This window comes from Poecilia mexicana, unplaced genomic scaffold (genome assembly GCF_051168715.1).
Source record: "Poecilia mexicana isolate PSO_F unplaced genomic scaffold, ASM5116871v1 scaffold_23, whole genome shotgun sequence".
In the NCBI taxonomy this organism is placed as follows: Eukaryota; Metazoa; Chordata; class Actinopteri; order Cyprinodontiformes; family Poeciliidae; genus Poecilia; species Poecilia mexicana.
Window position 1 is genome coordinate 18,400,522 of NW_028263392.1, and position 12,683 is coordinate 18,413,204.

Here is a 12,683-nt window from a genome sequence, read left to right on the forward strand (position 1 = left end):
GCATAAAGACGTCTCTGAACAGGACCTAGAGTTGGACTGGAACACAAGAGAAACATGATTGTTTGAAGTTATGAAAAATATGATAGAAATGGAAAATGCTGAATGTATTTTAACCAGAAACTTTTCAGCTTTTAAACCTGCAGCTTCCCATTAATATAAAAGTTTTACAATCATAGATGAGGTCAAAGTTTCATTAAATAACTCCTTGAACAATTCGACTTATTCAACCAAACATTAAACAAGCAGCAGACCATCATCTCCACCTTTTTACCTGGAATCAATTATAATTTTTATTCATGTATTGAACTTGACAGAGTTTTTTAACCTGATGTCTTCTCATTTAAAGCCTTTTTTTCAAATGTTTCAGATTATGTCAAAATACTAAAAGCAGACAGCAGTCATCAACTCAGCTGCTCTGCCCCTGAGGAAGCACAGGGTGACAGAGGACCACGTTAGTGACTGCAGCAGCGTTTCTCGCTTAGACATTAGAAAGAATCAAAGAAGGTTGACCTTGTGTTATGATGTATTAATTTTTAGTAATAATAAGTGGAGGACCCAAAAAATTTAACTCAAATAAATGTAAGTCGTTACTCTTCATCTCTGGTAATAATAAACTCCCGGACCGGATCACGTCATTTCTGATGGCCGGTACTCGCGTCGCACCTTATCAGGTTCAAAGGACCCAAAGTGCTTCACATTCACACCCTGATAACTAGAAAATGAAGCGCTTCAAGGATTTAAACTGAAGAAAAAAAACCTGAAACCTCAGTGAAAAGAATAATTTTAGGTTTAAAATGTAATAAAACAGGAGAAGCTGCAAGTCAAGAGACTAAATCAGATCCATCAAACCTCCAGGAGAGACGAAGGATCCGTCACGATCCGTTGGGCTGGGAATGGAAAACAGAAACAAGTCAGAAGAACTGGGAAGTTCCCAAAAGGAAGCAGGAAGTTCCCAAAGGGAAGCAGGAAGTTCCCAAAGGGAAGCAAGAAGTTCCCAAACAGAAGCAGGCAGTTCCCAAAAGGAAGCAGGAAGTTCCCAAACAAAAAGCAGGAAGTTCCCAAACAAAAAGCAGGACGTTCCCAAAAGGAAGCAAGACGTTCCCAAAGGGAAGCAGGAAGTTCCCAAACAGAAGCAGGCAGTTCCCGAAAGGAAGCAGGAAGTTCCCAAAGGGAAGCAGGAAGTTCTCAAAAGGAAGCAGGAAGTTCCCAAACAAAAAGCAGGACGTTCCCAAAAGGAAGCAGGAAGTTCCCAAAGGGAAGCAGGAAGTTCCCAAAGGGAAGCAAGAAGTTCCCAAACAGAAGCAGGAAGTTCCCAAACAAAAAGCAGGACGTTCCCAAACAAAAAGCAGGACGTTCCCAAAAGGAAGCAAGACGTTCCCAAAGGGAAGCAGGACGTTCCCAAAGGGAAGCAGGACGTTCCCAAAGGGAAGCAGGCAGTTCCCAAAAGGAAGCAGGAAGTTCCCAAAGGGAAGCAGGAAGTTCTCAAAAGGAAGCAAGAAGTTCCCAAACAGAAGCAGGAAGTTCCCAAACAAAAAGCAGGACGTTCCCAAAAGGAAGCAAGACGTTCCCAAAGGGAAGCAGGAAGTTCCCAAACAGAAGCAGGCAGTTCCCAAAGGGAAGCAGGAAGTTCCCAATGGGAAGCAGGAAGTTCTCAAAAGGAAGCAGGAAGTTCCCAAACAAAAAGCAGGACGTTCCCAAAAGGAAGCAGGAAGTTCCCAAACAGAAGCAGGCAGTTCCCAAAAGGAAGCAGGAAGTTCCCAAACAGAAGCAGGCAGTTCCCAAAAGGAAGCAGGAAGTTCCCAAACAGAAGCAGGAAGTTCCCAAACAGAAGCAGGCAGTTCTCAAAAGGAAGCAGGAAGTTCCCAAACAAAAAGCAGGACGTTCCCAAAAGGAAGCAGGAAGTTCCCAAACAGAAGCAGGCAGTTCCCAAAAGGAAGCAGGAAGTTCCCAAACAGAAGCAGGCAGTTCCCAAAAGGAAGCAGGAAGTTCCCAAACAGAAGCAGGAAGTTCCCAAACAGAAGCAGGCAGTTCTCAAAAGGAAGCAGGAAGTTCCCAAACAAAAAGCAGGACGTTCCCAAAAGGAAGCAGGAAGTTCCCAAACAAAAAGCAGGACGTTCCCAAAAGGAAGCAGGAAGTTCCCAAAGGGAAGCAGGAAGTTTCCAATGGGAAGCAGATGATGTGATCCTCTAGATCAGCATCTTCCTGTAAGCAGCAAACATGTCGCAATTTCTCACTAATCCCTCTTGATTTTAGTCTGGAATTTAGGCTCGACTTCCTGGATTAGAGGCAAACGGCTGCAGAGAAGAACCGAACCGGATCACAGGAGGTTTTGGAGAGTTTTGATGGACCTGAATAACCCAGACTGACTATCTGACTGGCTGACTATTTCTCTGTTTCTCAGCTTGGAAGTCTCTGTTGCCTAGCAACCGTTCCAGACGGATGGAGGCGACTGCGGTTTCCAGCAGAGATGGACACGGAGCAGCTCTGAACCGGGTCTTGTTCTCTCGACTCTGCGAACGGAAGGCTCCCCTGCAGCGATTCATCAGACCTCAGCTGATCGGGAAGCTTGGAGGAAAAGGAGGGAGAAGAGGAAGAGGAGTCTGTGAGGAGTAAGAAGAGTTCCTGGCAGGAAACAGTTAAATGTTGCGTCTTGCAGCTCCGCTCTGTATTCCCGTCATGAGCGGCGAGTGTCGGAAGCATCGAGTGACGTCAGTCGGCATCGCAGGCGGAGCGGACACTGAGGGGGAAATATAGGACATCGAGGAAGAGGAGGAGGAGGAGGAAGAGGACTGCAGTAATCCAGAGAGAAGCAGAAAGAAGCAGCTCTTCATCAGGTACGTTTTCATCGCCTGATGCAGCAGGTTCAGCTGCTGCAGCACATTAAAGGAGCAGTTCCACATTTATGATCATGAAACTAAAAACAATGAAAACAGAAAAACAGCAAAAGAAACGAGATGTTCTGGTTCTGGATGTTCTGGCTGGTTCTAGACTGTTTCTGGTTCTGGATGTTCTGGCTGGTTCTGAGGTCAGTGGGTCCGCATGAACATCTTTTGCAGTGAAACATGAAGGATGAATTCTGTTTCTGGTGTTAACCGGTCCACCTGTTGACCCACCGGAACTGATTCTGGTCAAAGAGACGATGACAGTAAAGATGTCGTCTTCTCCTCTGGACCAGAGGATTGGTGTAGAACACCCTGAGGTCAGAGGTCAGGATCTGCGTCCCTTGGTCTCCAGATCTGATTTTATGATAAATGTTCAGATCTCAGAAAATGTTTACCTGCTTTAGTACTTTTGCTCTGGATGTTCAGATTGAGACATTATCAGAAAATCCATAAAAATATGCATAAAATTAATCAAATATTTAATGATCTTCTTGCTGCTCTGCTGCAGATTGGACTGCTGCCGTCCTCCTGTCTCTGATCACCCGTCTCTGCCTCCCTCCTCAGTTTTCTTGAGGCCCCTGCAGGATGAAAGAGGTACTGCGTCTCTCTCTGTCCAGAGCTTGACCTGACCTCCGACCTCCCCTCCAACACTCTGCAGCGTCAGAAGCAGCTCCTCCTGCATCGGTCGCATCATGGACGGCTTCCGGCTGCCGCCCGTCATTGAGGAGGTGCTGGACCCCTCTGGTCAGTGATGAAGATGTTCTGGTAGTTCTGTTAGGAAAGCATCAGTCAGTGTTCATGCGGCTGCGAGTCTGGACGGGTTCTCTGGGCGGTTCTGGAGGGGAATTCTCCAGGAGTTTGTTCGGCCGTCTGGTCCTCCCAAACCATCATCAAACATCCAGTTGTCCTCAGAGCCACTGTACGGTCTTCATCCCCAACATGGTGGTGATGATGAAGGTGAAGGTGATGATGATGAAGGACCCTGCAGCTCTAACGTTTCAGTCTTTCTCCCAGGAAATGCAGGAATCATGACTTCATGCTGCCGTTTTCCCAATCTTGAATTTTGAAACATTTAAAATTGTTTTCATGATGGATAGATTGATTTATTCATTTCTGTGGTACTGAGTTTTCACCAGCAGAGGGAGCCAGAGGACAGACTCCTTAGGCTGGTTCTTCAGTTGCCTGATGCTTGGAGCCAGGAAGCTGCTGCAGCAGTTCAGGAACTCCTTGTGTGACTGTCTGCAGATGAGCTGTGTGAGCTGAGGGAGGACAAACCCAGCAGGCTGGCCCTGACGGCCAAGGAGAGGGAGTCCATGGAGGAGAAGGAGGAGCCTGAGGGAGATGGAGAGAAGGGCCAGCAGGAGGAAGAGATGGAAGTGAAGGAGAGGGAGTCTGAAGATGACGATCAGGGAGAGGAGGAGGAGCTGGAGGAGCTTAGAGCTCAGGTGCTGCAACTTCTCCTGGAGCTGGATGAGACTCGAGAGGTTTCTCAGCGACATGAGGAGAGCTTCATGGAGATGCAAGGTGAGGCAGGATTGGTCACCTGTTGTCATAGCAACACCACCAACCCATATTCAATGTGCGCTTTTTTAAAACCTTGTTGACCTCTAGTTGACCTGCTTTTCCTCCAAAGGTCTGCTAGATGAGGAGCGGCTGGCGAGCGCCCATCAGGCGGAGAGCTTCACCCGGCAGATCCAGAGGCTGCAAGGTGGAGGAAGCCACACACCGATTCTACTGGACTAGAACCGCAAAAGAAACGAGATGTTCTGGACTGGTTCTGAACCAGAACTGAACTGGTTCTGGTTCAGAACCAGTTTAAACCAACCAGTTTGGTTGGGCCGGAACCCGGTTCTGAAACCAAACCAACCAGGTTTGGTTCTGACCGTGTGGGCGCTGCCTGGCTGGTTTTGGCTCTGACTGGCTGAGTCATGTCTCTCTCTGTTTGGTTGTTGCAGCTCAGCTTCGGTCGGCGCAGGAGGAGATGAGCAGCCTGGAGGAGGAGAAGGAGAGCGAGCTGGTGGAGGTCCAGCAGGAGCTGCGCTCTGCTCAGGAGGAGGTGTTGGTGCTGCAGCAGGCGGCCGAGGAGGCAGCGGCAGAGAGGGAGAACGACATCGCCTCCCTGCAGGAGGAGCTCTGCCGCCTGCGGGTGGAGCTGCAGCGCCTGCACGCCACGGCGGACGAGTACGAGCTGGAGGTCACCTCGCTGAGAGCCGAGCTGAGCATGAAGAGCCACCGCACGGCCCGGTCAGGTAACCTAGCAACACAGACTAGCAACGCAGCCTCATGTCTGGACCAGTCAGGAATCTGCTGATTGATGGGCGGTGGTGTGTTCAGGTGATGTGACTCAGCTGCAGGAAGAGTTAATTTCTCTGACCAATGAGCGTCAGACTCTGAGCAGCAACAACACAGAGTTGATCAACAAGTTGGAACAACTGCAGCAGCAACGAGACATGTGAGTGGTTCCGGTCCAGTGTTCAGCACTAAGACTGAAACATTGCTGCTGGTTCTGGTAGGTGGTGAAGGACTGGATCAGCTGAATGTTCTCATACTTCTTCCCTGGTTGTCTCAGGTGCGGTGACTCGTACCTGGAAGTCAGAGCTGAGGGCCAAACTGAGGATGACGATCAGCTAAAGGCAGATTCCTACATCACTCTGTCCCAGTCCAGATCCGAACTGCAGAGTCTGGACTCGTCAGCAGTCCAGGATGAAATCAGGACCCTGAAGGTCCAGCTGAGAATGGCAGAGGAGTTGGCTCTCAAGGTCCAGCTGGAGGTATCGGGTTTAGCTCCCGTTGCTTCCTGCTCTCTGGTTTTCAGTAGATTCTTATAAACGTTTGCTATTTTCGGGATCAGCTGGTTGCTTTTTATCCAGTGGTTAAACTCAGTTGTAAGTTATGGTGTCATTAATGCCAGCCTGCCACTGCTGTCTGATGAACACCAGGCGTGGATGTTCCCTGTGTCAGTGTGAAGGTCTGAAGACGGAGCTGGAGGAGCTGCAGCAGCTGCATGAAGGCAGCCAGCGGGAGCGAGCAGCTCTCCAGCTGCAGCTGCAGAGCTGCAAGGAGGAGCTGCAGGAGCTGCTGGGACAAAAGTTGCAGGTAAGAGGTCAGAAGGTCAGTGGGAGCTGGGTGGTCCTGCCTTGAAAGTCAGACAGCTTAGGGTTTCTGAAGTAGTCAGTGAGGAACACCAGGTTCCCCCCAAGGTAAGAACAAAGATCTGCTAGGTGAAACCTCAGATGCCTTGAGAGTCCAGCCCTCTGTTGTCATGACTACTGTCCATGTGTGTGCATGCTGGCTGATAACTCTGCAGCAGACCTTTAAACTTTTAGTTGCAAGCTTCTTAACATTTTTGAGAACATTTGTTTTCTCCATGTGTCTGCTAAACTGACTGATGGAGACCGTCTACATCAGGGGTCCCCAAGCTACGGCCCGCGGGCCGGATCCGGCCCGCCTCCTCATTTGGTCCGGCCCCCTGAACAATACCAGAGAGCATTCAGTGTTGTTTTTCATATATATGTGGATTTTTCTTCAACCACCAGGGGGGGCTCTTGAGCAGATATGAAACTTAGTTTCCCTCAATGGAATATATACTAGTCAGTACCAGTCACCGTTTCGCTCACGGTTTTTTTCCATTTGCATTCTGGGTAAAAATCTATTTCCAAACGCGAATATGTCGTCGGCAGTAATCCAGCCCCCCCACCCCCCGTCAACAAAAGTTTTCTAAGGTTTCTTTCTCGAAAAACTAAGACCGGCCCCCGACCAGAAAAGGGAACAGTTATGTGGCCCTCGCAGGAAAAAGTTTGGGGACCCCTGGTCTACATGTTGACGAGGAACCGCCTGGGGTCACGTTGGGTCACTGTGTAGCTGAACCTCATGTGAACAGCAGTCTGAGCTGGAGCTGGGATGAACTTTGACCTGGAAACATCCAACACTCACCAGGACTTCAGCTGCCTTAAGAGGCTGAAGTATTAAAACTGAAGTTGGTTTGAACTTGAACCGAAAAGGTTTTATGGTTACAGAGAGGGTATCACATGACCCAAACGTTTGCTCCAGGGCTCATGAGTATGGGGATCGTAGTAAGCAAAAGATCAACCCAGTACGGCCACAGCCTGTTTCACCAGATCTGAAAAACAATTCCGTGGCCCTAGCTACCAGTCATTGCATGAGAGATTTGAATGTTCATGAGAGTTCAGTCACACTGCTTTTCTATTGTGGTGGATCAGGATCCTGAGGGCAACCATCCACTCCATCGTTTTAATCTGAAAGCTGGTCTGGTTCCTTCTTGATGTTTAGCCCGCCCCGGTCGTAGGATCACAGAAACAACATATGGCACAAAAACAATATCATTACCTTCACAGTGAACAGATTGGGGGTGTCTCCGTCTGTGGCGAACATTTAAACGTTTCATGACTGACAGTCGGACCTTCACTCGTCTTTGGTTCTCATCTTAGTGTGTAGGTTGAAGTTTTTGCCTCTGGTAGAACTTCACTTTTCTCATCTTGTTGACCTCAGTGCAGAGATTCACATCATTTGATATAAAAGACATTGCAACAGTTTTTTTTTACCTACTCTTGAGAATCTGAACTCATAACTTGAGGAAAACTTTGTGTAAGACCTTTTACATTTGTGATTCTCACATTGGAGCCTCAGGATCCCAGATTTCTTAGTCCTGTTTCCAGGGCTGCAGATCAAAGCTACTGGACAGTACTTCATCGGTTCTAATGCTAACCCTTGGTAGCTAGGTACCTGCCCTGGGTTGTTCCTCATGACAGACGGTTCTAAGTCCAAACATGAAGGGATTTTATCTCCTCAGCCTCCTAGTTCTAGCATTTGAACATGTAGCTGTAATTTAATGTCTTTGGCTCCCCCTGCAGGTAAAACACGAAGCACCTTCTGAACAAAAGCAAATGTCAGGTTCTTGGTCTTGGACCTGTTCTTGGTTTGGTTGGGGAGTTTTAGATAGCAACTTATTTCCACCTTCATCCTTCTTTATTGAAGTGTTCCCTTATTTTGTTCTAACTCTGTGGCTCATGGTGGGTAAACCAGTCCATCCAACTCTTCATGACCCCACTGTGACCCTACAGATGCTCCTTAGACCATCACAGTGACATATAGCGTTAGCATGTTGGCTGAGCATTTTGCCTTTGAGCATGCTTCAGTTGTCTCTTGTCCATCTGTTTGTCTGCATGTGTTCGACTGAGCATCATCAGATCTGTTTACTATGAATTTTATACTGTTAACTATAAAATTCTGTTATGCTCGACCTACCAGTCTTTAAATCTCTCTCTCTGTTCATCCAGTCACATTTTATTTACTCCCTGTCGATATTCTCCCTGTCACACCTTCTCATGTTAGTACTTAGATTATTTTCTGCTTTTATTTTCTCCTCTCCCCTCCTCCCTCTACACCCCACCCTGTCTTCTTCCCAGAACTGCACCCGTCCTTCAGAGCCCCCCGTTCTCTCCATCCCCTTCATAGGATTGATTGTTATAGTGGCGTTGATTTGGTGCTGGTGGGAGGAGCTGGCGTCCTAAGGGACCAGGTATGGCCATGGCTTTGCTTCTTTCTGCAGCCAAGAATGGCTGATAAACAAGAACCTGCTCAGAGTATCTTAGTGCAGCTAGTGGAGATGAAACCTGATGCTCCTGATCTCTGTGTGTCATTCAGACATGCTCAGCACTGATATCATGAGAAATGAGTCTGAATAAATGTCGTAGAAAGAAGAACACTGTGTCTCGTCTCCAGTAGAAAGCCATGTTTCCAGCCAGTTAAAGGATAGAAGGAGCTTTTCTAAGCAAAGATAACTTCCATTAAACTGAAGTATGCAATCTGATGTTACCTTTTCGTAAAACGGGGTTGGAGGCAGTTTACAGTTTCACCATCATCATCTTTTGTCAGTAGCTTTAGTTGGGTATGGCTGACTTCACTGTGGGCAGAGACCCAACAGCCTCATGAGGAAGGTGCAGAGTCTTCATGGAGCATGAAGAACAGAGTGAGCTCCTTACTCTGGCTGAGAGATTATGATGAGCTTCTAGTGGTTTCATATCATGATGTCATCATTTCTGGATGAAGCTCAGTATGCAGAGGTGTGACATCATCAGCGGTGATCTTTAGTTAGTGGATCAGCCCTTCAAACACGTTCTTCTCTACAGAGGAGAATGGTTCACATGAACTGGATGTTCTGTTCATTTGACTGAGGTAGATCCAGAACTTTCTAGAGGAGCTTCTGACCTGGGAAGATAAAGCTCTGGTGAACTGGCCTCACTGGTTTCATGTTCAGGTTACAACACCATCGTGACTGTGGCTCCATGTTGGTGAAGCTTCTGTCAGGACTTTGCTGACTTTGCTTTGGTTGTGGTCCAGTTGTGAGAGCAGAAGGTGGAATCATAGCAGGATCCCCAAATTAGACCAGTATCTAGACTGTCAGGGATCCTTGGCAGTCTACATACCTCCCCTGCTGGTCATTGGAAAGAATGTCATCTTAGGACATTTTAAGGCTGCATTGGTTCCATTGGTTTTCAGACTGTAACCCTGTAACTGTCATGATGGCGCCAGTGTCCTCATGTGCCCTTTGGATAAGGTTTAAGTGTTTTGGGGATGGCAGTTAAGGGGTGCAAACCTCCTCTGGATGACTTATGATGGAAAGTGATGAGTTTACTGTCTGAAAAATGGTTATTCTGGGAAAGTGTTAAGATTGAAGGGATGAACTAGTAATCCATCAATGCTCCTTTCATTTAAAGATGAAGCAAAATAAAACGTGCCTAATCTTTTGTTTTGGTCATTTTGAACTTGATTTATTCCCCCTCCCCCGTCATCAGGCCTCTGACAGCATGAAGACAGTTTTTGGTTGATCTTTCAGATGTTCAACCCTGCTGTCTTCAGTGGTTGTGGTCATGACCTCCAGGTGTGTGATTGGTTGTTGGGATGAAGAACTCAGTGCAGGAACCATCTCCTTGTTAAGTATCAGCATGGTTTCATAGAAACTGGTTCGTCTCAGTCTGGGGCTGATTTCTCACCAGGATCATCTATTTTCACCAACAGCGACTCAGCAGAAGACCTGCTGTCAGGAGCGTGAAGTGATGGTGATCCTCCTTCACAGATCCTTCTAACATGACTCTCTATTTTTTGTTTCCAGAAAAGCGACTCTGAAGGCTGGAACATGGCGGTGGCGGCGGTCGCTGTGGTGGCCATTTTGGTTCTGGTTGTCCCCAGTTTTACCAGGGCCTGAGGTCTAACAGGAAGTGACCTCACGGCATGCTGTGGGAACCTGTTGGCTGGCTCTCATCCATCCATGATGTCTCCATGTTGCAACACTGCACAGACGTCAGAGTGGAGGAAAGACTGGTTGTTGTTCCTGGAGGTCAGCAGGTCACTCAGCTCTGGGCTTTGCAGATCCACCACTATGATCCACTTTTATTCCACAGCTAGCATTAGAGCAACGTGTTAGATGTGTGAACTGACTGAGAACTCCTGCAGAAAAATATCATGATGTTAGAACGGTGGGATGCCTTTGAAAATGTAATTAATTAGAGGCTTTTTAAATTGGTCGCGATTTTATCAAAAACTAAATCTGACACAAGAAGCAAAGTTTCAAAGTTTATCAGTTAACATGAAGCTTGTCTGATGACAGACTCAAACAATAGATATGAGCCACTTTCACCTGGACTGAGTACAAACTGGAAGGTGAGCGGAGAACGTTCCCGTCAAACACAGATCAGAACTTCAGCCAAACTGTTCCTTTTTTCCAGATTGAGGAATCTGGATCATAAATCTGGATTTTTAGGTTTGCATATAATTTTAAACAATGATTTAATAATAATAACTTGAACTATAATGACATGCAGATTTTTCACAGAAAACTTGCTAAAGTTGGTTGTTTAAATGTCAAGTTTCAGGTCAAACTTTTCCTCTGTCTGCAGATTGAATTCCTCCAGAAAGCATCAAACCCAGATGTTGTAAAATGTTCTCCTCTCCCTCCAGTTAGTTCATCCCAAAGAAGAGCAACCTGTCCACACGTTGGCAACTTTCTGGAAACTCTCATGTTTCAATCTTCTGCAAATTGCAAATCAAGCTAACAGTTCTCTGTAGCATCCACCAGGGGGCGGTGCAACTTCCTCTGCAGAAGAGAAGAATCTTCTGTTTGGTTCTGTTTGGTTCTGATGGGAAGTGTTTAGGCTCTGAATCCATTGGTGATGTGAGAGAAGGTCTTTCCACTGAGCATCAGAGCCGATAAATGAATGATTTATTACTGACATTCCAGACACATCACTTGTATTTAGGTCTTTATTATCTCTTCCTGAACTAAAGTGACATTTTGCACATACTGAGAAGCTCAGACAACTAGAAACTGTAACGAGGAGAACTTTAACGTTTTCTTCATCCTTTGACTCTGCTTCAGTCTGCTTGATGCTTCTTGTGTTTTTATCTAATGACTGATGTTATTGACCAGCAAGAAAAGATCTGATGCAGTCAGCTTTATTTTCTCTAATAATTCCTTTGTAAAGTGACAAAACTTACATTTCTGTTTGTAGTCGTGCAGCAGCCAATGTAGCAGTGAAACGTGGAGCTTATTTAACTGATTACACTGTGGTAATACCAAAGTGGCTTTAAAAGTCCTGATATTTTAGCACAGATTTGTGTAAGAGACTGTTCACGGGATTCAGTTCAATAAAGCTTTGATATTTTGATGATGATGATGATGATGGGGAAAACTGGCTGGAAAAGTAGCTCTGATTTAATTCAGCTCCAAAATATTCCTTTAATCCCAAAGAGAAATGAAATGCACACTACAGAGGTCCAACAGAACCAGAGCAGAACCAGGTTCTTAATCAGGTTGTTAAGCCTCTCCTAGTTCAGGTCCTGGTTCCGGTCCTGGTCCTGGTTCTGGTCTTGGTTCCGGTCCAGGTTCTGGTCCTGGTTCAGGTTCTGGTCCTGGTACTGGTTCCGGTCCTGGTCCCGGTCCTGGTTCAGGTTCTGGTCCTGGTTTCGGTCCTGGTCCTGGTTCCGGTCCTGGTCCTGGTTCAGGTTCTGGTCCTGGTCCTGGTTCTGGTCCTGGTTCCGGTCCTGGCCCTGGTACTGGTTCCGGTCCTGGTCCTGGTCCTGGTTCTGGTCCTGGCCCTGGTACTGGTTCCGGTCCTGGTCCTGGTCCTGGTACCGGTCCTGGTTCTGGTCCTGGCCCTGGTACTGGTTCCGGTCCTGGTTCTGGTTCAGGTAATGGTCCTGGTTCAGGTTCTGGTCTTGGTCTTGGTCCTGGTCCTGGTCCTGGTTCTGGTCCTGGTCCTGGTTCCTGTCCTGGTCCTGGTTCTGGTAATGGTGCTGGTCCTGGTTCCGGTCCTGGTCCAGATGAACCCTGGGGGTTCTATAATCCTCTGCTGTGATGGAAACAGGGTTTGACCTTTGACCTTTCTGACTGATCTGAGTATTTCTGGAGATGATGGGAGTTGGACTGCTGTGGGTCGTCATGGCAACAGGTCTCCAGTCGTTGGAAAAATCCATCCATCTGATCCTCTTCCTTCCTGATTGTCTCATTTGGTTCCTCTGCAGTTTCTTCTCCAGATTATTGCTTAGGCTAACCCTAACCCCTAACCCTAACCCTTAACCCCTAATCCTTAATCCCTAACCCTTAATCCCTAATCCTTAACCCCTAACCCTTCTGTCTCATCTGGACTGCGGCTGCTTGTTTCCTCCTCAGCGTCTCGGCCCTAAAGGCTCCTTGGTTCCTTCAGGTCCCTGCTGATCCAGGGTTTGTCATTCTCTCTGCCGTCCACCCAGGTTCATATCAGTCATGGCTCTGATGTGGGGCTG

General features: G+C 47.2%; 1 protein-coding gene across 2 annotated transcripts; it reads left to right on the forward strand.

Moving 5' to 3' along the window:
- Positions 1-1,839: 1,839 nt before the first annotated feature.
- Positions 1,840-8,421, forward strand: LOC106931757 (coiled-coil domain-containing protein 136). 2 transcript variants are annotated; one of them, XM_015010073.2, is made up of 9 exons: positions 1,840-2,834; positions 3,447-3,626; positions 4,128-4,406; positions 4,516-4,590; positions 4,838-5,131; positions 5,217-5,334; positions 5,452-5,653; positions 5,844-5,978; positions 8,309-8,421. In XM_015010073.2, exons 2-9 carry the CDS (start codon positions 3,575-3,577, stop codon positions 8,411-8,413), a joined length of 1,260 nt encoding a protein of 419 aa, XP_014865559.1. In that variant the 5' UTR covers positions 1,840-2,834; positions 3,447-3,574; the 3' UTR covers positions 8,414-8,421. The 2 variants fall into 2 exon arrangements, with proteins under 2 accessions (XP_014865559.1, XP_014865560.1); XM_015010074.2 differs by lacking the exon at positions 1,840-2,834 and having other exon boundaries at positions 3,399-3,626.
- Positions 8,422-12,683: the final 4,262 nt, after the last annotated feature.